This window comes from Prionailurus viverrinus, chromosome D2, assembly GCF_022837055.1.
Source record: "Prionailurus viverrinus isolate Anna chromosome D2, UM_Priviv_1.0, whole genome shotgun sequence".
Taxonomy (NCBI): domain Eukaryota; kingdom Metazoa; phylum Chordata; class Mammalia; order Carnivora; family Felidae; genus Prionailurus; species Prionailurus viverrinus.
In genome coordinates this window covers 56,375,107-56,402,963 of record NC_062571.1, presented here as the reverse complement: position 1 = coordinate 56,402,963, position 27,857 = coordinate 56,375,107, and the positions used below count along the sequence as shown (strand labels likewise).

General features: G+C 44.9%; 1 protein-coding gene across 3 annotated transcripts in view; it reads left to right on the top strand.

Annotated features, from left to right (window-relative positions):
• Positions 1-27,857, top strand: part of PIK3AP1 (phosphoinositide-3-kinase adaptor protein 1) — a 119,894-nt gene that overhangs the window by 71,778 nt on the left and 20,259 nt on the right. For all 3 annotated transcript variants that reach the window (XM_047825113.1, XM_047825114.1, XM_047825115.1), the window contains 5 exons: positions 16,453-16,548; positions 19,213-19,410; positions 21,717-21,782; positions 23,830-24,035; positions 27,698-27,770. In XM_047825113.1, the coding sequence (XP_047681069.1) occupies positions 16,453-16,548; positions 19,213-19,410; positions 21,717-21,782; positions 23,830-24,035; positions 27,698-27,770 (639 nt within the window). The remainder of the gene's footprint in view (positions 1-16,452; positions 16,549-19,212; positions 19,411-21,716; positions 21,783-23,829; positions 24,036-27,697; positions 27,771-27,857) is intronic.

Sequence of the window (27,857 nt, the reverse complement as noted above, 5' to 3'; positions counted from 1 at the left end):
CAGACGCCCCTGAAAATTTAGAAATCAAATATATGCCCTAAATGAAATATAAAAGAGAAGTAAAAGGAAAGGAACAGCTCAGTATGCCTGCACATGAGGACATAATGAAATAGTCAGATGCAGGCATCTACACTCAGAATCACTACCAATGTCATGGCCTCACATGCTGACCGACCAATACGTGTCTGTTGTATTGGAGACTTGGATACTGGCAGCAATGGATTTTCCTAAGTGGTAAATGATTTTTCACACTCTCCTTTCCATTTTCATAGTAATTGAATTCCTGGAAAATTCAGTACATATCAAAACCATGCAGAAATACAAGTTGTATTTATTTTTTTTTTACTTTTTTTTTAACATTTCATTTTATTTTTTGAGAGAGAGAGAGACACACACACACACACGAGCAGGGGAGGGTCAGAGAGAGAGAGAGACACACACACACACACACACACACACACACACACACACACACACACACAGAATCCAGAGCAGGCTCCAGGCTCTGAGCTGTCAGCACAGAGCCCGATATGGGGTTAGTTTCCAGGCTCAGAAAATTATAAGCAGATTTTTTTTGTTAACCCAACTTTAATGGATTAATATATAATAAGCTTATTTCTAAAATATCTTTAGGACAGGATTTTTCCTGTAAGTTGCTTACCAAATTTTGCCTAGTTTTTGGTTACCTTAATTTTTTTTTCCCAGTAACAACGGTAATACATTCTTATAAAATTTGAAACAAAATAAAGATGTATAACTGAGTTATTAAAAGTCCATATGACTCTACCCCAAGCACTCCTAATAGTTTGGGATACTTGTCTATATTTTTCTTTGTACCTGCTGATATTAAATTGAGAAATATACACACATAAATATATAGATATGTACAAATGCACATATATGTGTAAATACATGTCATAAGCAGGTTTTTTTTTAACCTATATGTGTGTCTAGTGAAATATTTAGAAGTCATGAGGGGCACAAATCACTCCATTGCCCATGACAGCCCTGTACACTGCAGGGTGTCTACGTCTTTCTCCCTTCTGCTAAATTCCAGTACAGTAGTCCCCCCTTATCTGATATTTCACTTATTTCACTTTCCCCAGTTTGCCATGAGCAGCTGTGGCCCAGAAGCAGATGATCCTCCTTCTGACATAGGCTCAGAAGGTAGATGGTAGCCTAATGCTACGTCAGTGTGTACGTCATTTATCTTATCAAGTAGTGTTTTATCATCTGCTGTCATCGCCAGAAGGGTTCGTTCCATAAAATATTTTGAGGGAGAGAGAAACCATGTTCACCTAACTTTTATTATGCTATATTGTTACAATTGTTCTCTTTTATTACTAGTTATAGTTGTTAATCTCTTACTATAATTGATAAGTTGAACTTTATTATAGGTATGTGTGTATGTAGGGAAAGTATACTGTGTATACACACACACACACACACACACACACACACACACACACACAGGGTTTGGTACTATCTGTGGTTTCAGGTATCTGCTTCTTGGAAGGTATCTCTGAGGATAAGGGGCATTAATATAGTGTCCCTGCATCATGACGACAACCTAAAACCCCCTCTTAGATTTTCCAAACCTCCCCTAGAGGGCAGTGTTGCTGCCCTTGAGACTCACTGATCTAAATAATGTTGGACTTCAAAGCAGTATTTTTTTTTTCACATTTATTCATTTTTGAGGATGAGAGAGACAGAGCATGAGCGGGGGAGGGGCAGAGAGAGAGAGAAAGGGAGACACAGAATTCGAAGCAGGCTCCAGGCTCCGAGCTGTCAGCACAGGGCCTGACATGGGACTTGAATTCATGGACTGATGAGTTAAAGTCGGACACTCAACCAGCTGAGCCACCCAGGCGCCCCAGCCCTGGACTTCAAAGCAGTATTGAAGCAGGACAACATGCAAGGGGCCCTCAATGAGCTTTCTTAATATGTTACTACCATTTGCTATCAAAGGCTAAGCACTCTGAAACACTGCCTAAAGCTTACCTTCCTTCCCTCTGGTCTATTTAATAGAGTCAAGAAAGGCAAAGAGCACCTGGGTGGCTCAGTTGGTTAAGTGACCGACTCTTGATTTTGGCCCAGGTCATGATCTCATGGTGTGTGGGTCAAGTTCCATGTTGGGTTCTGTAGAACCTGCTTGGAATTCTCTCTCTCCCCCTCTCTCTCTGCCCCTCCCCTGCTTCCATGCACACACACTTTTTTTTTGTTTTTTGTTTTTATCTCTCTCAAAATAAATAAACTTAAAAAAAGAAAGAAAGAAAGGCAGAACAAATTCCTATCAGTGTATCAGCTTTATTGATAGAGGGCTTCTGGAATGGGCTAGATCGAGTGTTGCCAACCTTTAGTCTGAGAAGAAGACAGAGAAGCTCTCGGCACACAGGGAAGTGACCCTGAGTTTCCCACCCATGAACAGAAAAGTGGGTGCCAAGAAGGTGCCTTAGAGTAGGGGATGTGGGCAGGTCGGTGGCCAGAGGCAGACCCTGATGCCAGCAGGGCCTTTGACAAGTCACCCCCAGCACCTGGAAGCTGTGGTCCAGTCGTTACTAGGTGCTTGGTAGTTAGAATGGCTGCCCCTTGTGGGGTGCAGCAAGAATGAGGGAAAGCTCGGTAGAAGCTCCCTTCCTACGCCTAACTGGGAGGCCTGGAAGTGCTGATAGAAGCTCTTGCCGAATGAGCCATGACCCAGCAGAGGGGCGAGGAGAGAAGGCATCACCCCCACATCCACATCCTCTATCTCACTGAATCCTTAAAGCCGCATAAGGATGTTTTGATTAACTTGCACTTTACAAATGAGAAAACTGAGCTCAGAGAGGTTAAGCAACTTTCCCAAAGTCTCACAGCTCATAAGTGATAGAACTCACATTTGAGCTCAAGTCTGTCTCTAGGATCGTAGTCTTTATTTTCTGTCTGAATTTTCCATCTAATGCCATAAATTTTAGTCCTAGTTTCTTCTAAAGAAGCCATCTAGCAGCTGCAGCCATTGCCCCAATGTCAGCTCACCAAACAGCCTCTGGTACCCTCTGCACATGTACATCCGTCTCTCCATGGCCACCACAAGAATTTCTGGAACATCTACTGGAACATGTTTTAGCTACTTGCCTCTTCTTCTGGGTGTTGGGGAGACAAGAGGGGCCAACACACAGTCCTTTCCAGTATGGAACAGAGACCCAGTCACACAGAACATTTGGAGGAAAACCAATACCTACTTGGGAAGCCAGAGATTGTGTATATCATGTCTGCCTGTGTCCTTGTTACGGGGCAATTGAACAGTTAACGAGTCCCCCACTTAACTAGCAGTTTAGTGTTGACAGAGAGCCTTAACACCTGTTATCCCCCTGGATGCTCCAACACAAGAAATCTCACACCAGCAGAAAGCTGCAGGGGATGCTAAAGGCAGCCACAGCAGGAACAGTGAACCTCTCCAGCACTGCCCAAGGCAGCGGAGTGCTCTGGGGCTAGTCTGCTTTGTGGCCCTTGGCCACTTGTAAAGTTACATGGGTCAGGGGGATTCTGGTTGCCCTGGAGCTAGAAGGAGGCCACTAATACAATAGGCTGGCTGTAGAATTTGGCTGCTTTGTGGGTGGGGAAAGGAAACCCACTGTATTTTTCATTTGCCAGATCACATAAGCTCTGAATTTTCTGATTCTAGACACGATTTGGTTTGTGTTTCTGTCTTTGTGGTTTAATTTTGAGAAGGACCACTTACCTGCTGGCCGACAAGGAGCCGCACTGGGAAGAAACCATTCATTTATTACCAGTGACTTGCTAGGAGAGAAAGCGGTTTAGTTCATAAACAAGCAGGACAAACATAAATCTAACATGCGTATTTGCAGTAGCACCCAGCACAGTGATAAGGTGTACCATCCGACAGCCCTTTCAGGCAAACAGACTGCTTTTATCTCATCTGTTATTTCGTCCCATCGTCCTTGGGCTTGGTGGATAGAATTACCTCCATTTCACAGGGGAGAAAACTGAGGCTCCGAGATTTAGTAGCCTACTTAAATCCCGTGGATCAGGATTAAGTCCCGTGGTCAGGACTCTGGGTCAGTACATTCCCGGTGACAAGTCTGTCTGCCCCCCAACTGGGATAGAGGACTCTCCTGGCCTGCCCTTCTTCTAGGATCTGCATTTGCCAGCCCCAGAAGGGACACTGAGACAGAAGGGACATGGAGCTGTTTCTAAATGTCTAAGTAGCCGAGTTTATCAGTGCCCCACCTTTGTTACCATTCAACCCTAGAAGCTGAAAGTGAACGTATTAAGGACTGTGGGCTGTGTTCATTCAGTCACAGGACAAGCAGTATGGAGTGAAGGCTTTCTTTGGAGGTCATCAACGGTGTTGGGACAAATCTGCCTCTTTCTGACTTGAGTTTTGGAAAAGGGATAGTAATGAGGTCCCCTTCTCCAAAAGGAACCCACAACCACTAAGTAGGAAGTTTGTGAGGGAGACTCTCCGTGTTGAATGAAGTGGGGCAGGGGAGTGATGTTGGCTTCTGACCCTGAGATTTTATGATTCCACTCCTGACTCTCCTTCCCTGGAATTGCCTGGGTGTACACGCGCGCTCACACACACACTCACACCCCTCACTCTCATGGTCTTTAGTTTAGCTATGCTGCCACCAGGTGGTAACTGCATGCCTTTGATATCAGATATTCAACTTTGCTCCCAATACTCCTGAGAATTTTTTGTTCGAGACAGAATTAAACCATCAGTTTCCTAACTTTACCATATAAGAAATGAATATTTCTATTAAGGGTAAGCTTATGCAAACACTAAATAGAAATGAAGGCACATCTCTCTTGGGTGTTTTCTCTATCACCCAATCTTTTTCTCAGTTCTTTTGCCGCTGTCCTTGCCTTCAGAGAATGACACTGTAGTCCTAGTGTTGCTCTGACTTAGGTAATACATTTCATATGGAAAGCCTCTCCCAGGGACTGGTCACCTCCCTGAGACTCTGGGTTCTAAAGCTTTGGGAGCCATTCCTGAGAGGCCTTGTCCATTTGTTTCCAACATGATCTGCTTGTGGATTTAACTCTGCTTAAAAGTCTCAGAGGCTCAGACGCCTTGGGGGCTCAGTCAGTGGTTAAGCATCCAACTTCAGCTCAGGTCATGATCTCACGGTTTGTGAATTCAAGCCCCGCATTGGGCTTTCTGCTGTCAGCGCAGAGCCTGCTTTGGATCCTCTGTCTTCCTCTGTCTCTGCCCCTCCCCTGCTCGCTCTCTCTCTCAAAAATAAACATTTAAAAAAATGTTTTTAATTTAAAAATTAGAAAAAAATACATGTTAAACAGAAAAATCTCAGAGACTCGTCTTCTATTAGGAGAAAAGAGCCAAAAGAGAAAGGCAAATATCTTGAGAGTGGAAACTATAAACTCATATGAGTCTGTAATCCCTTCTAGAAGGCTGTTCTGCTTCAGGTGACTCCTGTGTTACACTCTTCTCTCGTGCCTCTGCTCCCTCTGCCCGGCTCTGTGGCTCAAATTTGTGTATGGTGCAGAGCGGACTCAACCCCAGCTAACTTGCTGCCTTCCCTTAGCAACCTCCTTGCTAGCTGGCATGTTTGTACAGGTCACCTCCATCTGTGACCCTGTCTGTGATCTGGGTCCCCTCCGAGCCGGGGCCTTGCAGCCCAGCCAGGGAAGCTCTGAGCCCAGCTGAAGGACCATTTGTAAGCAAAGCTGTTAAGTTACCAATTTGCTTCTGGAACATGCTGCCTCTCCTCCCTGCACCTTTTTCTCTCAGGAGTCTTCCTTCCTGACTTTACTGAGACTGCCATCCTCCTGTTAATCCATCTAGGAAAGACTGGCTGGGAGCCAAGGAATGCCTTGTGGGCAGTGGGGCTAGGGTAAGTCATGGGGCCTTACCAGCAAGAAGCTCATTCTGGGCAGGGCTGGTGCTGTGCTGTCGAGGGCTGAAAGTGACCCAGTGGGGCAAAGGGAGGCTCAAGGCACTTCCTGACTTCTGTGGCTTTTGGTTCCTCCAGATGTACAGGAACTGTGTTGGGGATGTAGGCACTTAGTGAAAGCATGTGGATTGAGACTTTTAAAAGCAAAGAAGATAAAAATCCCCACCACCAGCAGTGATCTTGCTCCCCTCTGGACCTGTATAGCCGTGGTTCACACTCTCCTGGGGCCACTGCAACCACATCGTTCTGCACCCTGGTTTGTGTATATGCTTCTCTGGTGACCTGCTCCTACCTCAGTTTAGGAAGCATGTGTCATCCATAATGATGTGCACAATAGGTGCTCAACTATTTCTTGAATTTGAGAGTACCAGAAAATAGAAAGTCATCCTGGATTTGGTGGGGTGGAGTGGTTGACATTCCAGTGCAAAGACCTTTCCTGATAGGTGCTAGCGACACACCTATTAGACGTCCCCGAGCGCGGACGTCTCCAGCAGTAGTGACTCCTCCGGCACTCGGATCTGCCTTTCTTTTCATGTCTCCTCTACATTAGCTCATGCGGTTCCTGCTGCCAGGATCGCCCTTCTCTTTTCTCAGCGTGGAAAATGCCCAGATTCCTTCACAAAGCCCAGATACCTTCGTGTTCATATTCATGTGTTTATGCCTCATTCATTTGTCCATTCACACATTCCTTCATTCAATAATATTAATCAAACCTCTCATGTGATTAAGTCACCGTGTCAGGTGGCAGAGAGTCAATAAGCAAGACGGCATGATCTCTGCCTCCCAGAGCCCTCCTTCTAGCAAGAGAGCTGAATATTAAATAAAAATGCCACATAACTAAATATATAACGACAAAACCGTGACAGTGCCATGGAGGAAAAGGACACGGTGCCCCAAGAGGGCAGCTATGGATGTGGAGAATGAGGGGAGGAGGGCGTGTGGTACCCACCGCATCCCACTGTGAACTCATCTCGTAGACTGATTCCTGCCCTGCAGAGGGTCTGTGTGCTGGCCAGGAGTGCTGCAAAGAGGCCCTTGTCTGCATAAGAAATCCGTGAGACTTGTTGCTGCCTAACCCTTGCATCCTTAGCCCCTTCGTTTTCTTTTCTTTAATGTTTATTTATCTATTTTGAGAGAGAAAGAACGAGTGGGGGAGGGATAGAGAGAGAGAAGGAGAGAGAGAATCCCAAGCAGACTCCACGCCACCAGCGCAGAGCCGGTGCAGGGCTCGAACTCCTGAGCCGTGAGATCATGACCTGAGCTGAAATCAAGAGTCGGATGCTCAACCGACCAAGCCACCCGGGTGCCCCAGCCCCTTCGTTTCATTGCCTGCCTCTCCTTAGCTGCTGTAATTTCAGATTGCCATTTCCCTTTTCTCTGTCTCTCTCTCAGTCTGTGTGTGTGTGTGTGTGTGTGTGTGTGTGTGTGTGTGTGTGTCTCCCTCCTTTCCATCACTTCTCCATTAGGGTATGGGGAGATTGGACCCCCCCTACAGACATGGCCAATGAAAGCACTTGATCCCACCTGAGTGCATACGGAGCACACCGGGCTTCAGGTCATCAGATGCTTTACCACGCTGCTCCTTGCTCTAAGGGTCTGTTTTGGCTATAAGAATACTTGCTGGAGAAAAAAAAAAATTACTTTTGGACCGCTTTCAGGGTTTGAGAGCCTTTCCAGAAGAATAGCCTCTTAGTATCTGACATTTTACTGTATTAGATTCTCAGATTAGGTTTTATATTAAATTAACAACGCATAATCTGGATAGAGTTTCCACTGCAGCTAAGCGATCTAGATTTATGTCCCCTGAGGAGTATCGTATGGGCTTCTTTGAAAATTCATTATTTTCCTTGACTCATTCCTTAATTAAGTGCCTGCCTAGGCTTTCTCTCATCTGTTCAAGCTTCTTTCTTCCAAGGAATGGGTTCTTTCTGATTGATTCCCTAAATGAAGTACAGTGTAACTCTACAGCTGGCTCTTCCCTGAGGACTGTGGCCCCTGAGTCTCCTCGTTTTATGTTTTTTTCTTTTTTGTCTCTGCTGAAATGAAAGCACTTTGCACTTTCTCCTTAGACCCGCAGGTTTCAGGGCTTTTTAGTTTATTTTTAACTGACACGTGGTGAAGGTTAAGTGCTTAGAATCTGAAGTACAAACACTGAGCATCCAGGAATGCAGGGATTTGTTGTTCTGCTTTTCTTTACAAAATGTCCTTTGTCTGCAAGCACACTGCCTTCACCTCCAGAATTTTCTATGTGTTTCAGCCACTCATGTGGTGCTCACTGTATACCTGAGTTGTATGCACACATGGGGTTGGGAAATTTAGAGTCTGAGAAGATCTTTTTACTTATGAACTCCAAACAATTGGACACTTTTTTTTTTTTTATCATTAGGAAGGTAGTAATCGTTACTACTAAGACTTACTGCCTAATACAGATAGGGCAAATAGTGTTTGAAAAATCATTTCATATGCCAGTGTCAGTTAGTTGGTACTGAGTGCCTGAGGGGGCTATGTTGAGGATTCTGAGACCACAAAGAATGCTATGACTAACTAGTGATGTTTGCCTTGAGTACAGAATAGGGACACGGGGGCCGATGTATATATTTGCTGTTCTTGGTCTAATTGAAAACCATATATGCTCAATTACATATAAAAAGAATCATTTTGCTTCAAATATAAATGGAAAGAAAGTCATTTTTGGGTAACTTCACTTACGGTAGTGTGCAATGCCTCCATCACGCCAGGGCTGCTGGGTCCAGTGTGGACACGATGGACTTGCTTGCGTGGGCCCTGATCCCTGAGCCTTACTGCCCCTGTCAGCCCAGTATGGGGAGGAAGTTTGTGACAGGCTGACTGTGCTGATGCTTGCTTCCATCTGTAGGAGGCAGAATAGAGCCCCTAAATCTGTGAATGGGCTAGACGATCTGGCAAAGGAGAATGAAAGTTGTAGATGGAATTAAGGTTGCTAATGTCCTGATTATTGGGGTGGATCCTTAAAAGTAGAAGAAAGAGGAGCGCCTGGGTGGCTCAGTCGGTTAAGCATCCGACTTCAGCTCAGGTCATGATCTCATGGCTCGTGAGTTCAAGCCCCGCATTGGGCTCTGTGCTGACAGCTCAGAGGCTGGAGCCTGCTTCGGATTCTGTGTCTCCCTGTCTCTCTTTGCCCCTCCCCTGCTCACACTCTGTGTATATGTCTCTCTCTCTCTCAGAAATAAATAAACATTAAACATTTTTTTTTTAAAGTAGAAGAAAGAATCAGAAAACAGACCAGAGATGGCTCCATGAGAAGGACTCAATTCAGCTAAGTTCACTGCCTGACATTGCTGGCCTCAAATATAGAGGAAGAGAGCTTAGTGCCAAGGAATGCACGTAGCATCTAGAATTTGGAAAGGGCAAAGAGACAGATCCTCCCCTAGAGCTCCTGGAAAAGAAGGCGGTCCTCTCAAAATTTTTAGCCCAGTGAGACTCTTTTCAGATTTTCAAACTACAGAACTATAAGGCAATACATTTATGTTGTTTTTAGCCACTAAGTTTGGGATAATTTTTTACAGCACAATAAAATATGAATACACTATCTAGGTTGCTTCAATATAATAATAGTATCCATTAATATTAGTGCTGGGCACTATTGCTAAACATTTTATAAGCATTGTCTCCATTGGCCCCCATAGTTTTCTTATTTATCTCCACTTTATAAATGGAGATATACAAGCTTAGTGATATCAGGTGTCTTTCCCAAGGACATAGAGCCAGTCAGAGTCAGAGCCAGGGCTTGAACCCAGTTCTCCAGGATACCAAAGTCCACCATCGACCATGATGTCCACCTGCACTGGTCGCTCAGTGACTGGTGTCCTCGCCTCTGTTGCTTGCCTGGCTTCAGTGGCAGCCTTTCTCTGACTTACGATTGTCCCCTGAATGTCCCCTCAATTAAATTGAGTTCTTTTTACTTTTTTTTTATGTTTATTTATTTTTGAAGGAGAGAGAGACAGAGTGTGAGGGGGAAGGGGAGAGAGAGAGGGAGACACAGAATCCGAAGCAGGCTCCAGGCTCTGAGCTGTCAGCTCAGAGCCCGACGCGGGGCTCGAACTCATAAACCATGAGATCATGACCTGAGCCAAAGTCCGATGCTTAACCGACTGCGCCACCCAGGCACCCCTAAATTGAGTTCTTTTTAAAAAACTGGTCTCTGGGGCGCCTGGGTGGCGCAGTCGGTTAAGCGTCCGACTTCAGCCAGGTCACGATCTTGCGGTCCGTGAGTTCGAGCCCCGCGTCGGGCTCTGGGCTGATGGCTCGGAGCCTGGAGCCTGTTTCCGATTCTGTGTCTCCCTCGCTCTCTGCCCCTCCCCCGTTCATGCTCTGTCTCTCTCTGTCCCAAAAATAAATAAACGTTGAAAAAAAAAAAATTTAAAAAACTGGTCTCTGCTTAGGACATTAGCCTGGATATAGAATTTAATAATAAAGACCACAGTAATGACAGTCCTAGTAACAGTAATACTAATAGTAATAGCAATTAGCATTATTTAGCACTTTCTCTGAGCTAGGCACTCTGCTAAGCAGTTGGCCAGCTTCTTATTTAATACTCATGGCAAACCTATGAGATACATCCTGCTACCATCACCATGTTACAGACAAGTAAAGAGAAGCTGAGAGGATTCAAACAACTTGACCCAAGATAATTGTGAGTGAAGTTAATGTAACAGCTATCATTTCCCCTTCTGCTAGAGAATTTGACCTTCGGTTGACTTCCCAGCTGTTACCCTGGTATCCTGATAAGAGTCAAATGTCAACTATGTTTCTAGGCAACATATGCCTATGATAAAAATGACCCCTAATTGGTTGGTAAATTGGATCTGGAACTGGGAGGAGCTATATGTGGACTATAAGTACCCGAAAGGGGCAGCACACTCTGGGCTTCCCTGAGAGCAGTGACTCTGACATGCTCATGGGGACCCCTGGAAGGATGCCTTAGGGGTTGCCACGAGACATACCGCTCCTGTGGGCCATGAGGCTTTTCACTCCGCGGGGGGGCCCTCCACCTGCCTGACCTGGGTCTTGTCTCCTTGCACATGAGCTACTGGACTGGCACAAAGACTGCTCTTGAGGAAGGATGCCACCTGGCAGTGTCCTCCTGGCCTGTGTCCTACATTCTCCTGAACAGACCATCCATCCTGAATAGATGACCATGGTCATCTTGTGAGCCTGAACGATCAGGTGGATCTAAGAAGTCTGTCTGGTGTCAGACCCGTGGGTGTTGTAGTCCTCCAGCCAGGAATAGGAGAATCAAAATTGGGACTTACGCATTTTGATGCTAGGACAGCTCAAGGAGGAGAAATAACTCTACCAAGAAACCACAGGACTGATATTTAGCAGATCTGGTCAAGACGTGATTACAAAGTAAAAAGATATGTTTGTCATTGGTGGCTCATTTAACCCCACGTTGGTCATAATACCCAATGTGTATGGCTCACAGGTGTCACTGGAAGGTGATTTGGTGGCATTGGGGGACAGGGAAGGGTCAGTGTAGGTCATTCCTGGGGGTTGTGCTTCTGTAATTTTCCCATTGCATTTCCTCCTCTGCTTTTCAAATCTTTTCCCCTCTTCCATCTCCTTCTCCTTTTTTTTTAAAAAAAACTTTTCATTTTGAACTACCTGAGAAAAGTTGCAAAAATGCTAGTTCTCCTGTATACCTTTCATTCAGATTTCCTTGATATCAGTGTCTTGTACAACTGAAGCATAGTTAGTAAAGCCAGATTAACATTGGTGCAATACCACCAAGTGACCTCTAGGCCTTGTTCAGCTTTTCCCCTGTAGGTAGGATGCTAGATGCTGATGAGGTCTTAGATGCTGAGCCTACAGAGGATTCCACAATGCATGTAGTTATTTCTCCCTAGTCTCTTCCAATTTTTTTTTGAAGATTTTATTTTTAAGTAATCTCTGCACCCAACACGGGGCTCAAATTCACAACCCCAACATCAAAAGTTGCATGCTCCACTGACTGAACCAGCTAGGTGCCCCATAGTTTCTTCCAATTTGTAAAAGTCCCTCAGTCATTCCTTGACTTAAGCGCTGATCAGTTATTTTATAGATTGCTCCTCAGTTTGGTTTGTCATGTTTTCTGTGATTGGACTGAGGTGGTAACTTTTTGGCAAGAATACCATAGAAATGGTGTTGTGTCCTCCTCAGTGCATTGTATCAAGGGATCCTGATATTGATATGTCTTATTTCTAGTGCTCATTCTTTTTTTTTTTTTTTTAAATTCTTTAACCCACAAAACCCCAGCATATTAAGACAGCATATTAAGATCCCCTTGGTTACCAGGGGCAGCTGCCTACATTCTTAGTATGTTAGCACACCAGGGCCAGCCAGGGCTGCTCTTGCCGCTCCCTGTTTCTTCCACATTTTATTTTTCTAATACTCTTTGTAGCTTCTTTAACTGTGCATCTACCTCTTGGACCTGAAAATCAGTTCTCTCAAATTGACCTTTGTTAGTGAAAATAGCTAGGCTGTTTTACGACCATTTACCATTGTCAACAGGGGTGACTGACTGTGAAACTTGCACCCTGGCATTGCCTGCCTGGGAGATTTGGTTACTGGTGATTGAAATCCTCCTGGCGCTGCTCTGCCCAGCTTCTTGGAGATGCTGGAACCTGAGGGGGTTGTGATTTCCTGGAGGGTATAGCACCGGACCTGTGAAATTTCTCCCTCCCCTCATCTCTAGGGGTGTCTGATTCAAGCAAGTCTTTACTTTGGGGTGTATTCCTCTGTGCTTTACTGTTGTTTAAATGAGGGGTTTCAAAAGTTGGCTGGGTCAGGGTCAGGTGGCTTGCGGGGGGTGAGGTCTGTGGTGTGGGTGTTTAGAGGGAGATTAATACAGGGTATTCATCAGATAGGGGAGGGTCCTGCTCCTGGCAAGGCACACACCTGTAGAAAACACCTTTCTTTCCAATTTTCTACCTCTATGGGGAAAGTGTTCCATAAAACCACAGCTAAGTGAGGGGCACCTGGGTGGCTCAGTTGGTTGAGTGTCTGCCTCATGAATTTTGCTTAGGTCATGATCTTGCAGTTCTGTGGGTTTGAGCCCTATGTTGGGCGCCGCACTGTGCAGAGCCTGCTTGGGATTCTCTCTCTCCCTCTCTCTCTCTCTGCTCCTTCCCTGCTCACGCACACACTCTCTCAAAATATATAAACTTAAAAAAGAAAACAACAAACAACACTGCTAAGTGAATTGAACAGGAAATCTCAAATAAGTGGAATTTTTCTGGTCTTGAATTTTAAAAAAATACGTGAAATTTTTGGATTTGGATACGTGAAATTGGACAGAGACAGAGTGTGAGCACGGGAGGGGCAGAGAGAGAGGGAGACACAGAATCCAAAGCAGGCTCCAGGCTCTGAGCTGTCGGCAAAGAGCCCTGTGCAGGGCTCGAACTCACAAGCTGTCAGATCACGACCTGAGTCGAAGTCGGATGCTTAACTGACTGAGCCACCCAGGCACCTCAGAAATTTAATTTTTAAAATTAAAACACCTCTAGGTATGTTTCAGGATCAGTTCAGTCTCCCTAATCTCTGCAGTTTATAGAATTCAGCGGTGACAGGAGAGATTCCTCATTTGGAACCGTAGGGCTTTGGACTAGAGTATCAAGGCATATTATGGTCAGTGTAATGTCTCCACTGTGTAAGGAAACAATAAACTGACAAGGCAGAAAAAAGTAGTTGGTTTTTCTTCTTTTTTGGATAATATTTAAGGTAACACAAACATAATCCAAGCCTCGTATTTCTTTATATTATTTTTTTCAATAGCCTTAAAAACTAAACTATAAAAGGGTGAACAGTGAAAAATCTTTCTCCATTCCTGTCCCTCATCTTTTTTGTCCAAGTGATTTTAATTTCTTACATCTATGTCCAATGCTTCTTTTTGCATATATAAGCAAATATAAAAATAGAACCTTATTCTCCCCTTTTTGGGGGCAATTGATACTATATTGATTTTTTTTAATGTTGTATTTGTTAAAGATTCTGATTCGTCAATACACTTCTATGTATTTCTTTTTTCTTTCTTTTTTAATTGTCTCAGGGTTTTAAATTACATATTATAGCACCCTATGAATCCCTTCTGGAATCCAATTTTCCTCCGTCCTTCTCCAGAAGTAACCATTACCATGAATTCAACATTTATACTTCCCAGCATGTGATGTTGTTTTATAGGCCTTAAAACGTTATATACACAATATGCCACCGAAAATACCGAAAATACTGAAAAGTCTGCAACTTTTTCATTCAATGTAATTTTTTTTTGTTTATGGTCACAAAACTTATATTTTGGTTGTCAAAGGATTATTGAAGTTTGAAACAAGGTCCAGTAAGAGCTGTGCTATGTAATAATGTAATATCTGGTCCCTGGAAAGTTTGAAATCAGTCATTTTTTGTATTTAAAAAAATCAAGTAATCTGGGAATTGACAGGTGAGCCACAATTTATTTTTCAATAACCTGAAATTATTTTTGCTTTGAAAATGTAATTGTACATAGTTGATCATATCTACCTGGATCTTTTGAAAAAAAAAAAGTGTTAATAAGATTTTTCTCCTTCATGAAAGCCATACAAGTCACTGTGGGATAATTTGGAAGACAAAGAAAAGTATAAGATAGAAAATAAAATGTTCATAATCTGTGCTACTTTAGAAATAGCCACTATATGCATTTTCATGTATTTCTTTCCAGTCTTTTTTTCTATGTATATACAAATATTTTGTTTCAAAACTAGGGTAATGTCATATGAAGTTTATCATCTTTATCATTACTTCATGACCATAACCTTTTTTCAGTGAATGTTCTAGTTGCATAGAAGTCTTCATACAAATTCACCAGGATGTATTCAGCTGATCCCCAAAGATTACAGTAGTAAGGAAATGGCATATGTGTGTATATTGATTAAATTCAAACCACTTTTTCTCAAAGTATACTATTCAACTTCAAACTATGTATTTTGCCTAAGCAAATAAGTACTCAATAATTGTATGATAAGAATTACTAAGTGAAATCTCTTGATAATATCAAAGCTCTATTTTTAATACAAGGCTGAAATTTTGCTCCCAAAAGCATACTTCAGAGTCGTAAAGTAATATGTTGCTTACTTGGGTTAGACTAGAAGCTGCTGTGGTAACTGAATGGTTTTCACACATAGTTTTGGTCTTTATGGGTCTTTATGTTTAAAAGTGAAAAACAAAGGTCAATATGCTTCTTCCTTATAAATAATTCCATTAGTAACCTAGAACTAGGGTTCTTGTTGTTAAGTTGTTGAATTGGTCCTATTATGTTGTTGAGGTGGCACTATATTGATATTATATATCAATATTATATTGATAAAACTGGCTCCAGTATGTTCTTTGTAACTGTCACATACTGTTCCATTGTTTGAGTAAACCACAGTTTTATCCATTCTTTATTGTTTTTGCTTCTAGTTGTTTTTTGGCTGTCATAAACAATGCTATGGTTATACATTTAAAAATTAAGCCTGGAGTGCCTGGATGGCTCAGTCGGTTAAGCGTCCAACTTCCGCTCAAGTCATGATCTCATGGTTTGTGGGTTTGAGCCCCACAAAGGGCTCTGTGCTGACAGCTCAGAGCCTAGAGTCTGCTTTGGATTTTATGTCTTCCTCTCTCTCTCTGCCCCTCTGTCGCTTGACCTCTGTCTCTCTCTCTCTCTCTTTCTCTCTCTCAGAAGTAAATATACATTTAAAAAAAATAAAAATTAGGGGCGCCTGGGTGGCGCAGTCGGTTAAGCGTCCGACTTCAGCCAGGTCACGATCTCGCGGTCCGTGAGTTCGAGCCCCGCGTCGGGCTCTGGGTTGATGGCTCAGAGCCTGGAGCCTGTTTCCGATTCTGTGACTCCCTCTCTCTCTGCCCCTCCCCCGTTCATGCTCTGTCTCTCTCTGTCCCAAAAATAAATAAACGTTGAAAAAAAAAAATTAAAAAAAAAAAAATAAATAAATAAAAATTAAACCCATTATTTCAAATGCAAATAAGCATAATATCTATACCTTTTAGGTTCTGTGGTCCAGGAAAGGGCCTGAGAGTTGTGAGTGTTGCCCTCTATCATACCTCACACTTACGGCGGGGGGGGGGGGGGGGGGTGTTCTTATTTTTTTTATGTTTATTTATTTATATTTGAGAGAGAGAGAGTATATGAGTGAGCATGTGTGTGAGCAGGGGAGGGGCAAAGAGGGAGAGAGAGAATCCCAAGTAGGCTCTGTGCTGCCTGCTGAGCTGAAATCAAGAGCCGGACCCTTAACCTGCTTAAGCTTAACTGACTGAGCCACCCAGGTACCCCACAGGGGGTCCTTATTAAGTAGATAGATAGTTGGATGAGTGGATGGATGCCTGAATCCATGGAAGCATGGATGCATGGGTGGGAAGGTAGATGGATTAATGAATTCTTGAATCTCTTGGTTCAAGATCTCTTGATTCCTCAAACCTTGTACATCCATCTGTAAAGTCTCCTGTGTGGAAGAACAACAAATAAACTCTTAGTCTCCTTTTCTTCTAGATGTTGAAATGCTTCAGGCCAGTACATCTAATCCAATCGCTGGAGATGGTTTCCCTCGGGCTACTAAGGACTCTATGATCCGCAAGTTTTTAGAAGGTAATTTGTAGCTGTGAGCAGGGAAGCAAAAAGAGGGAAAGAAAAATAAATGTAAGATGTTCCCTGGTTCCATATGATGGTTGATCCATTAAAGGAATGGGCTGCCATATACTTGGTGTATGGCATGATTAAAGGCACTCCGTCGCAGTGAGCTCCCCCATCAGCCTGTTACAGGTAGGCCAGAAGTTCCCACCGCTGGAGTCACTCATTCAGGTTAAACAAGCTGCCTTCAACAAGACCTGTTTTTAAATGCATATGTTTATTTTTATTTAACCAAAGTTTATTGACTACTACTGACTATGAGCCAAGTGCTACTCTGGATATTGGGCTGGAGGACAAGGAGAAAAATAAGATGTGACCAGTGCTCTCAAGAGATGACTTTCTGGTGAAGGAGGAGAACATGGAGGAATATACACAAACATTGTTTTGCTTTGTTTTTTAATGTTTATTTATTTTTGAGAGAGAGAGAAAGAGTGTAAGCAGGGGTGGGGGAGGGGCAGAGAGAGAGGGAGACACAGAACTCAAAGCAGGCTCCAGGCTTCCCGCTGTCAGCACAGAGCCTGATGTGGGGCTCGAACTCACGAACTGTGAGATCATGACCAGAGCCAAAAGTTGGACATTTAACCGACTGAGCCACACAGGTGCCCCACACAAACATCGTTAAGTTGAGCCTGTGTTGCATCATGGTTAAGAACATAAACTATGATCTGTATTTCGTTCCTCCTTCACTTAGCTGGACAAGCTCTCAACTCCTCTGGTCTCCGCTTCCTCAGGTGAATGTTGGGAGAATTGAATGAGTTATTGTGCAGTGGGCGTCAGGGCAGGGCTGGGCACAGAGCAAGTGATAAAAGTTTATGATGATTGTTGTTGTCGTTGTCATTATTATTATTATTGAAGGTCAGAGATGGAGGGTGTCAAATTATGTGGTTAATTCCTTCACTCTGTCCAATCATTTATAATTAATGGGCGGGGAGGTCTGCTGATGAAGTAGGCATAGGAAGCAGAATGCTAAGAGGATGGGATTCAGGATGGGAGAAGTAATTTTGACAGTGAAAAAGAAAGGAAAGTTCTGTGTAGTGGTAGATAAACCATAGCCTGTCTAGCTGCCTGTTTTTGTAAATAAAGTTTTATCCGAACACTTTGCACCCATTCATTTAGTGTTGTCTCTAGCTGCTTTCACACTATAAAAGCAGGATTGTGTGCTTGTGTGTGTACTCACACGGGGGCAGGCACTGTGGGAATCACTGTCACTGGTAGGGTAGCCAGCAGCTCTCTCAGGACACCTCATTTTGTTAACATCATACGAGCCTCTCCAGAATTTTGTCATGCCCTTGTGTTTAAAGATGAACAGATGGGAGCTTCTCCACTAACTGGGAAGTTTCTCAAGGGCAGAGCCTTGGGACTCTGAGCCCCTGGATGAGCTGGGACTCTCTGGTCAGTTAGTTCTCTGGATCCAGGACACAGGGAAGCCAAGAGTAGTCTCCCTGCAGCTCAGAAAAGATGCAACTAAAAATTTTCCATTAAGTCACTGGACTGGAAATTCTGCAGGAAGAAGGCCTGAGCTTTAGTCATTCCTGTATCTCAGACAGGACCTTAATAAAGATTTGTTGACTGAATGGTGCTAGGGAAAAGGAGGAAGTGAAAGAACACCTACTATGTGTAGGCACTGAGCTGGGTGCTTTTCCTCACAGTACTCCTGTGAGCAGGTCTCAGAAGGAAATCAAGCTCAGAGAGGTTGTATAACATGGCTGAGGTCACCACAGCTCACGTATATGATTGACGGATCGCATACAAAAGTCTGCTGAGATTCTTGAAGCCAAGGGGATGCTGTACTTGGGTTCCAGCAAAGAACATTGCACCCTGTCACCAGGAAGGGGGCAGTGAAAACATGGTGGCTCTGGGTCTCCAGGGACAGAGGGGGAGAGGCAAGCTTCTGTCCTCTATCTTTCTGGTCGATGGAGAGCAGAGTGGGGGCGAAGGTTGTAAAAAAGCAGTAGAGCATGGAGGTTAAGAGCAAAAGTTCTGGAGCCAGCTTTCCTGGATCCCAGTCTGGCTCTAAGTAACTTTGGGCAAGTTATTTAAATGCCCAAGGACCCGGTTTCTTCATTTGCAAAATGAGAATAATGATTGTAGTTATTGCGCAATGTCGTTACATAATCAAAGGAGATAACGTGGGTAATATTCTTGGAACAGTCCTTGGCACAGAGGAAGTCCACGGGAAGGATTTGCTGTAGTCACTTGGATGCTGGGGATGAGGTTGCTGGGGCCATTGGTGGTGAGGACTCCTGGCCACCCTCACACTGCTTCCCCAGCACCAGGGGGTGGTTCCAAGGGTCCTTTGGCTTTGGGGGCTATGTTCCTTTTTCCCTAGTTCTAATGGGATGAATAACTGAATCCTAGCAATAAAACTAAGCTGATAGAGCCTAGTGCTCACTCCCTTTTGCTACCATGATGGGTGGCAAATGAAGGTGACATCAGTGTTTCTCAGTTGCTTCGCCTGCAGTGATCCCTTAGCAGATCATAAAAGAGATACTGTAGAGGAAAGATCTTTGCCAAAGGGCGGTACTGTACAAATAAGCTATGGTCCCTCTCTCTGCTCTTACGACCATGGGTCATCCAGTTCATTTGGCCACTGCTTTCAGACACCTTTCTCTGTGTTTCTAGGTAACAGCATGGGGATGGGCAGTCCGGAGAGGGACCTGCACCCCGGTGATCAGGCAGAAGATGTTTATCACACAGTGGATAACGATGAGGCCTTTTCCGTGGACCTGGCCAACAGGCCCCCCGTCCCAGTGCCCAGGCCGGAGGCCAGTGCTCCTGCCACTCACTACCTGCCTGACAATGAACCGTACATTTCTAAAGGCAAGTATGGCAGGGAATGGTGCTCAGCAGGGTCTTCAGGGCTTCTCAGCAGGAATTCCCTGGTTCCTCCTAACTTCTAAACCATTGCTGGGACTGTCTGCTTTTGAGTGGTATCTAACCAGTGCCAGGAGATGGGGTTAGAGCTCAGGGCATATTTTGGAGCTGGACCATGGACAAAGATCAGATTCAGTTCTGGCATTCCTGGAAGCATTCATATGCAGTTCGAAGACGGAGGTAAACAAGATTTCCCTCTCCAAATGGCCAGAACCCTGGTACATTTTTATCTCCTGAAACTATTATTATTATTATTATTATTATTGTTATTGTTATTGTTATTATTTAATAGCTAACATTTATTGAAATCTACCAACAGTACTCCATATGGAACGTGTCATTTAATCTTTACAGTAATCTGTTAGGTAAGAGCTGTTATCATCCCTATTGTACAGATGAGGAAAAGGAGACTTATAGAGGTCACTCTATTACCACATAGCAGAGCCAGGATTTGAACTCAAGGAATCCAACTCCACAATCCTGGCTTTCAGCCACGAGGCCAGGCTATCTACCTGCCTACACTAATACAAACTGGTGACCACTATCTTCATAGTGATCCCTAGGACATCAGTTAGATGCTGATGCATTATCAGTTTCACCCTCTTTCAGGACCCCATTGTATTGATATGATTACAAATACTGTAAGAGCTAAGAATTGCCAGATCTGTGTGCCTGACACCCATTCCATTTTTAATAGTATAAGAAAGTTGTAAAACGTGTGGCAAAAGGAGATCACAAATTGGAGAAGGTAGCCCTCAACCAGAGCCCAGGTATAGGATGCCCAGTTAAGCATGAACTTCAGACAGAAAGCAAACAATTTCTTAGTGTAAGTCCCAAAATTGCACTCTCTTTTTGGTTTTGATTTGTTAAGCCTGGCAACCCTAAGCCGGGTAGAAATGCAGTTGAGGGACATCATGTTTGGCCAAGTGCTCTACGTGCTTTGCCATTCCCCTGGGTAACATGTCCTTCGGCCTGTGTCACAGACACTATTGGTGCCCTGGCCACATCCCCCTAGCTCTTTACATTTCTGTGCCCCCTGGCTGGACCCTGCCTGTCAGGACCTGTGTCTCTTAGTCTCACCACTTTCTCTGGCAGCCAGAGTCTCCCCTGCCATTTTGCAACTCAAATTGGAAGAGCTAGGGGGTGAACACTCCTGAGCCCTCATCCAGTGACAGATGGGTTGATGGCTGAGTGAGTACCCCAGCGTACTTGCCCTTCTGCTGGGAGAACTCTGAGGTGCGTGTTCTACATTGCTTTCCAGAGCTCTCCAGCTTGCCCACCCTGGTAACTTACTGGACACCCACCATGTTCTGCTTTATCCACTTCCTTGTCTCACCTCCTTCACCCCCCACATTGACTCCTTGCATCTGGATCCTTGTCTCCAGGTCTGCTTCTAAGGGAACCCAAATGAAGAAGCATGCAAATATTGATAATTCCTAAATGGCAGGAGGGGAGGAGAGAGTGTCAGTGGCATGGCTCATTTTGGGGAGCTAGGACAGGGGCACAGGTGATTCCTAAAGATCACTGAAGGACTTGCTAGGAAACCGGGGAAGCAAAGGAAAGGGAGAGGCAGGAGATGACAAAAAGGACTGTGGTTTGGAGGCCAGAATCCCTGGGTTCATGTCCCAGCTCTTGCATTTCCCAACCGTACAGCCTAGGACATTAGGTCAGTCATTTCACTCTCTTTAGCTTTAGTTTCCTCATCTGTAAAATGGGTATCATAATAATACATGTATACATGGATGCACTATTGGTGGGGGTCTGTTGCTTATGAGTGACTTCATCTAAGTCCCTTTGGAGCTGTGCACACATTGTATCTGTTCCACTCTGAGTTCTGTCTTATGGCACTTGTTGGCATGCTAAGTGGCACTTCTTTTTACTCTCAAGTTTCAAGGCGTTCCATGGCTCGCTTCAGGTATTCTGGGATCCAGCTCACATCCTTGTTCACATTACCCTTTTCTTTACTGATCTTGTAAGTGCTGACCGTGTCCTCTGATTGGCTTTGTCTTTCTGCTTTTGAGACCTTGTCTGTTTGGGCTGTCTTCATTTCATAATCCCTCTAGCTTTAGCTCCTTATTTGCCTCCTGGAGTTTTGATTTACAGAACTGCAGACAGTGGTCCAAGGTGCGATCCATCCCTTATATTTTTGTACAAGATTTTGGTAATTTTCCTGGTAAATAAATAAAATATTGTAAAGCCCCTTAGAAAGAGATCTGATTTAACTTTTACCTAGAGTATTCTTTATCTCATAGTTTTTGCAGAAAAAAGTCAAGAGCGGCCTGGGAATTTCTACATTTCCTCAGAGAGCATCAGGAAAGGTAAGCCACACATCCACAGCTTCCTTTTGTATGACCCGGACTTCCGGGAGGTAGATGTGTTCATGCATGTTTCATTGAATTTCAGGTGTAACAGCTCCTTAGCATTGAGACAGAGAGAAGTCTAGGGGATACCTTAGGTGGTGCTGTACCAATGGGAGTGGGAGAGGAGAAGAGAGAAATTGGGGTACCCGAGAAGAGTGTACAAATTGATCATACCGAGGACATGAACACACGGGGAAGTGTCTGCGACAGCACACAAAAGTACAGCGTAAATACGGAGTTTGGTGCCAACAGGATGAAAGTGGGTGGCCTGGCACCCAGGCTTTACCTAATGACACAGGCCGATCATGTTATTTACTTACCCTATCTGTATTAGAAAACTATACTTTCATTTAAGAGATGTTTTGCTTGCCATTGGGTAACATTTTTCTTCCTTTTGAGGAAGTTTGAGGAGATCGGTACTCCTTTTTTCTTGATTAACTTCCTTCTGCTAAAGAGAGGCATTCAGTATTATCCCACTGATGATTCTTTTGAAAAGGAGATGTGAGGGGCACCTGGCTGGCTCAGTCAGTTAAGCTTCTGACTCTTGATCTCAGCTCACGTCATGATCTCAGGGTTCGTGGGTTTGAGCCCTGCATCAGGCTCTGCTCTAACAGTGTGGAGCCTGCTTGGGATTCTCACTCTCTCACTGCCCCTCCCCTGATTTCTCTCTCTGTCTCTCTCTCTCTCTCTCTCTCTCTCTCAAAATAAATAAATAAACTTTTAAAAAAAATTGAAAAGAAAAGGAGACATGACACCATCTAAGCATTTGAAGGCATTCCAAGGATTTAGGTAGTAGGAGAGAGGCTTTGATGGCTTATGCGTTTTGCTTTCCCCCCAAAATCCCTCTTCCAACAGAATTAAAGAGAGCCTTGAAGAAGACAAATCTGGAAGAAAGCATTTTGGGTGTGTGTAGACAGATGAGTGAATGGGTGTTAAGAATGACATAAACTTTGAAGTCCTCTCTCTTTGTCCATCTTGCTTTCTCTCTAAGTCATGGTGCTCAAATGGGGTCCTGTTGGAGAAATTTAGAATCTAAGATAGATCTCCATGAAATGAGCAGTAAAATTTCAAGTCCTCACAAGCCCCCAGTGACTGCATCACCTCTTCAAGTAGCTTGTTCTCCACAGAACTTAGTGGAGTCACAGCCTGGAGAAAGAGAGGGGTTGCCTTCTTATTTCCTTAGAATCTCCAGAGCAGAGAACCACAAATTCATAATGTGGAGGAGAAGTTGGCACAGGAACAATCCAACGAGAGCTAGTTGGGACCCAGTCCTTAATGTATACCTGGTGACATTGGAGCTAGATCGTGGTTCCATTGGCATTCCAGTATTCTTGGGCATTTCATGACCTGGGTCCACAGCCATTGTGCCCATGGTGCTCAGAGGCAGGGAGGATAGGGAGGGATGGAGTGTGTTGGGAGAAGCAGCCTGCCTAGAATTTTCTGTATATTCTTTTCTGGGAGGGGATTTTAGTCTAATATAGTGGTTCTTGACTGGAGGTGATTTCTCCAGTCCTCCCAGAGGATACTTGGCAATATCTGGGATGTTTTTGGTTGTCCAGCTGAGGTAGGGGATGCTATTGGCATCTAGTGGATAGTGGTCAAGGATGAGGCTAAACATCCTACAGTGTATGAGGCAACCCCCCATCCCCAATGAAGATGAACTATCCAGTCTAAGACATCAATGGTGTCTTAAGTTGAGAAATGCTTGTCAATGGCTTCTCAGTAATTCAGGCTTGAGGGATTCTGTTGATTCCAGTGGATGCTATCCATAAAATGCTTTTCTAAGATGTTGTGGCTTTGTCTACTTTAGTGTAACAGGCTTTTGAATTATTAACTGCTTCCCTCTCTCTGATTCCATGTCATATGTCTCCCTTCTTAGTTCCACATGTAATTTTTCTTTTGAGACATGTCTTCTTGAGCCCATGACCAGCCACATTAACCCCCCTCCTCTGCCTGCCCTCCCCAGTTGGGGAGCTATCACACTGAGTTTTGCCATCCTTTCCAGAGCCTCTCGTCAGACCGTGGAGGGACAGGCCCCAGTCAAGTATATATGACCCTTTTGCTGGGATGAAAACACCAGGCCAGCGGCAGCTGATTACCCTCCAGGAGCAGGTGAAGCTGGGCATCGTCAATGTGGATGAGGCTGTGCTCCACTTCAAAGAGTGGCAGCTCAACCAGAAGAAGCGGTCCGAGTCCTTCCGCTTCCAGCAGGTAATCAGCTCTGTATGGTCTGTTTCATGTCTGTTTCTCCATTGGACAAAGTGAAGGGCAGGGCCTATAACTGAGCACCTGGAGCCAGGCCTGATACTGGGTTTTTGAGTGTCATTGTGGATCGATGTGTATGTATATCTGTCACCTGTAGTCTGTAACCACACGGCTCCTTGGCCAAGAGCTGGATGGCTTTGCTGGTTGTCATGAGGCTAGAGATCAGGAACAAAGACATGACTGTAAACCCTGATTCTTCAGCTGCCACTTCCCTCTGCATATGGCCCTATACTTTTGCTTTCCAGCTTTTTTCTTTTCTGAGTCCCTCTTTCTACCCCTAGTGCCAAAACTCCCACAGAACAATCACACTTTTGAACTCAGAGAACTTGGACAGTTTCCAAGAAATATGATTAAGAGAACAAAACAAGTCTCAGACATGAAACCATGCAAGTTAAAGCACACTCACATACAAACTGTATTTCTATACGCATGTGTACCAATGCAGAGGCAAAGGTGAGGAAAGGCCACCCCATGGCCATCCGAAGGGTGGCCACTCAGAGACGGTGATTGGAGGACTGGGATGTCAGAGGAGACTCTTGCTATTTATATATAAAAATCTATAACTCCATACATGTACTTCATATGTAATTTAAAGCGATGCGGAGAACTCAAACTTGACCTTAGGAAGCATATCCCTGGTCCAACTCCTTCATATTAAAAAGATGATGTTGATGGGGTGCCTTGGTGGCCCAGTCAGTTAAATGTTTGCCTTTGAGTCCAGTCATGATCTCACAGCCCCACATCAGGCTCTCTGCTGTAAGCATGGAGCCTGCTTCAGATCCTCTGTCCCCTTCTCTCTGCCCCTGCCCCACTTACACTTTCTCTCTCAAAAAAAATAAAATAAATAAATAAATAAAATTAAAAAAAATAAATTAAAAAAAAAGAGGATGTTGAGCCTAGGGTGTTAGGAGACATGTCCAGATCACTCACCTAGTAAGTGGAGGGAAACGTAGGAACAGAGTCGTTGCTTTTTCTCTTCACCTCCCCACAGTACTCCCCAGAAGGTGTGTGTTCTAACGTCTGTCCTCAGAGGACCTGACACACCTGCTGTTGGGGGCGAGGGGGTGGGGTGGGGAGCAGCACCACCTAACACTGAGATGGGAGTCGTGTCTTCTTAGAGGGGGAGTCGGTGGCGACAAGTGGGGAAATGAGCCATCAGGCAGTAATTGTCCAGCTGTGCAGCAGTGTGTTGGATGGACCTGACCTCTTCTGCCCTCACAGCATGCACGCGAGAGAAGTATCACCGTTCCCATTTTACAGAAGGCTGAGGCTCAGAGGGGCGGAGAGGCAGAGTCAGATTCAAATGAGCCCTTTCTCGCACCAGAGCCTGTGCTCCCTTAACTGTACTTTCTGCCTTGTTAGTGCTCCCTAAAACAGGGTCATCCACTCTGGTGGACTGCCTCCCTCCTCCTGGGGATCTGATGGCTGGGAAGGCACTCTTTCGTGCTGAGTATGGGAACCCAGGGTCCTCCACATTCCGGAGCCCCAGAGTGCTGCAGTCCTGCTGGGACAGCCTGGCCCTGGGCAAACAATGGTTTTCTTTCTCCCAGCCAGGTCACGTGTCCACATAGCACAGTATTAAGAGCAGCCAGGACCCTAGGGCCAGGCAGTCTGAGTCACATCCTCATTCTGTCGCTTGGGGCTGGATGACCTTGGCCTCTCTGTGTGTCCGTTTCCCATCTCACATGTGAAGGGAGAACACTGGACAATGTAAACCATGTAAAGGACTTGGCATGCCTGGCACCCAATAAATGTATAACAAATGTTAGCTGTCTGTCTCTGTCTGTATCCAAGAGGCTTCTCCTGGTCGCATAAGCTTACCCGGAACTCTTGGGTGTGGCAGACAACTGGGGTTCATATTTGACATGGCAGAGAATCCATGGGATCCATGGGAGCTGACACTACTCTGTGCTCTGAGAGCCTCTTGGTACTTCTAGAGCATCCCCCGTCCAGCGACCGGTGGGCATGAAGACCATTCCTGGGGCTGCCCCATCTTCCTTTTCCTCCATGCCACTGTCCACCTCTGTGTCTCCTTCACTTCTCCTCCCATGAGTGGGCACTGTCCAGGCTCCCGTTATGTTTTTCTCTGTGCAGATGACTCTTGAGTCCGTGTCTCCTTTCTCATTCCACCTTTCCAGCCACCAGCTGGGTGTGTCCCTCTGAGGTGCCCAAGACTTGCCTCATGTCCGGCAACAAACTGTACCTTGAGGCTGCTTGCTTTCCCTGGCTCCCTGCTTCTGTTCACTGCACTGTTATCTTCCAGACAGTGAGGCTAGACAGACATCTCTTAGGCTCTTCTTCCTCACTCTCTATACCCAGTGAGCTGCATGTCATGCCTGGTCTTGCTCTGTGACATTCTTCCTCTTGCATCTGCTCCTTTCTTTCCATTCCCCCCATGCCAGCTTCTGTCACCTTCATCTAACCTAGCATTAGTTTCCAGGTGGGTCTCTTTTCTGCCAACTCCTTCTGCCCGCACTCTGTCAGACCTTAAAGCTGTAGCCAGTCCATACCTTCCAGTGTTCCCCTGGTGCTTCCTGGACCCAGCTCAGTCTCACCTATAGTCACAACCCAAACACCCCTCCCAGTCCGGCCTCCCGTAGCTCCTTCATGGGACCCTTCCAGATGTCTGGATGTTAGTCCCTGGGGCACTTTCTCTAGAATGTTCACACACTTTCGAGGTAGTTGTTATTGACTAAAATAGCAACAGGGGCGCCTGGGTGGCTCAGTTGGTTAAGCATCTGACTCTTGGTTTTGGCTCAGGTCATGGTCTCACAGTTCATGATCTCAGGTCATGATCTCACGGCTGACAGCACAGAGTCTGCTTGGGATTCTGTCTCCCTCTCCCTCTGCCCCTCCCCTACTTGCTCTCTATCTCTCTTTCAAGAATAAATAAAAATAAACTTTAAACAATTTTAAAAATAAATTAAATAGCAACAAACTTTGTCTTTCATGTGTCTATTCAACATTTGTTGAATGACTGCAATAGACCAGACTTCACAGTTTCAGAAAGGTGTAAACCTGGTGTCTTTCCCTTTGAGAGGGCACAGTACCTCTGAAGAGACAACATACACACATATTCAAACTCACACGCACACACAAATGCGCTGGGCAAGGCAGCATAGCTCAGTGCCAGATGGCACCTGTGGTCACTAAGGACTGGAGCACTGGGGGGAGATTTAACAGAGAAGGTGAACCTTGACCCAGACCTAGAACAGATTCATGGAGAGGAATCCTTGTCCCTCACGGTCAGAGGAATGGTATGAAAACAATGTCAGAGGCAGTGTGCACGGAGTGTTTGTTAGCATGTAAGAGACTGGCTTGGCTAAAGGAACGCACAAGGAGGAGGGCAGTGAGTTCTAAGGCTGGGAAGGAGCTAGGAACAGAGGGGAGGGGAGACGCTTTGTTGTGGGAAAGATGTCTTCTTCTCAGGCACAACTTCTAAGAGTACTTGAACTTCTCTGGGGGCTGATTGCAAATGGATTCAACCTCATTTGCATGTTTTTGCAATGCGATACATCGTGCAAACAGCATAAAATCAGAAAGAAACTCTAATGTCCAGAGGGTATATTTCTGGTATCTACTTTTAAAATGAACTAAATCTTTTCCAGGAAAATCTTAAACGGCTAAGAGATAGCATCACCCGAAGACAGAGAGAGAAGCAAAAATCAGGAAAGCAGGCAGGTATGTAGCTCCTTGGGGGTGCCGCACTGTGGGATACTGCTGTGATCTGTTGTTCCTGACCCTCCTTTCTGCTGCAGCCTGAGTGGG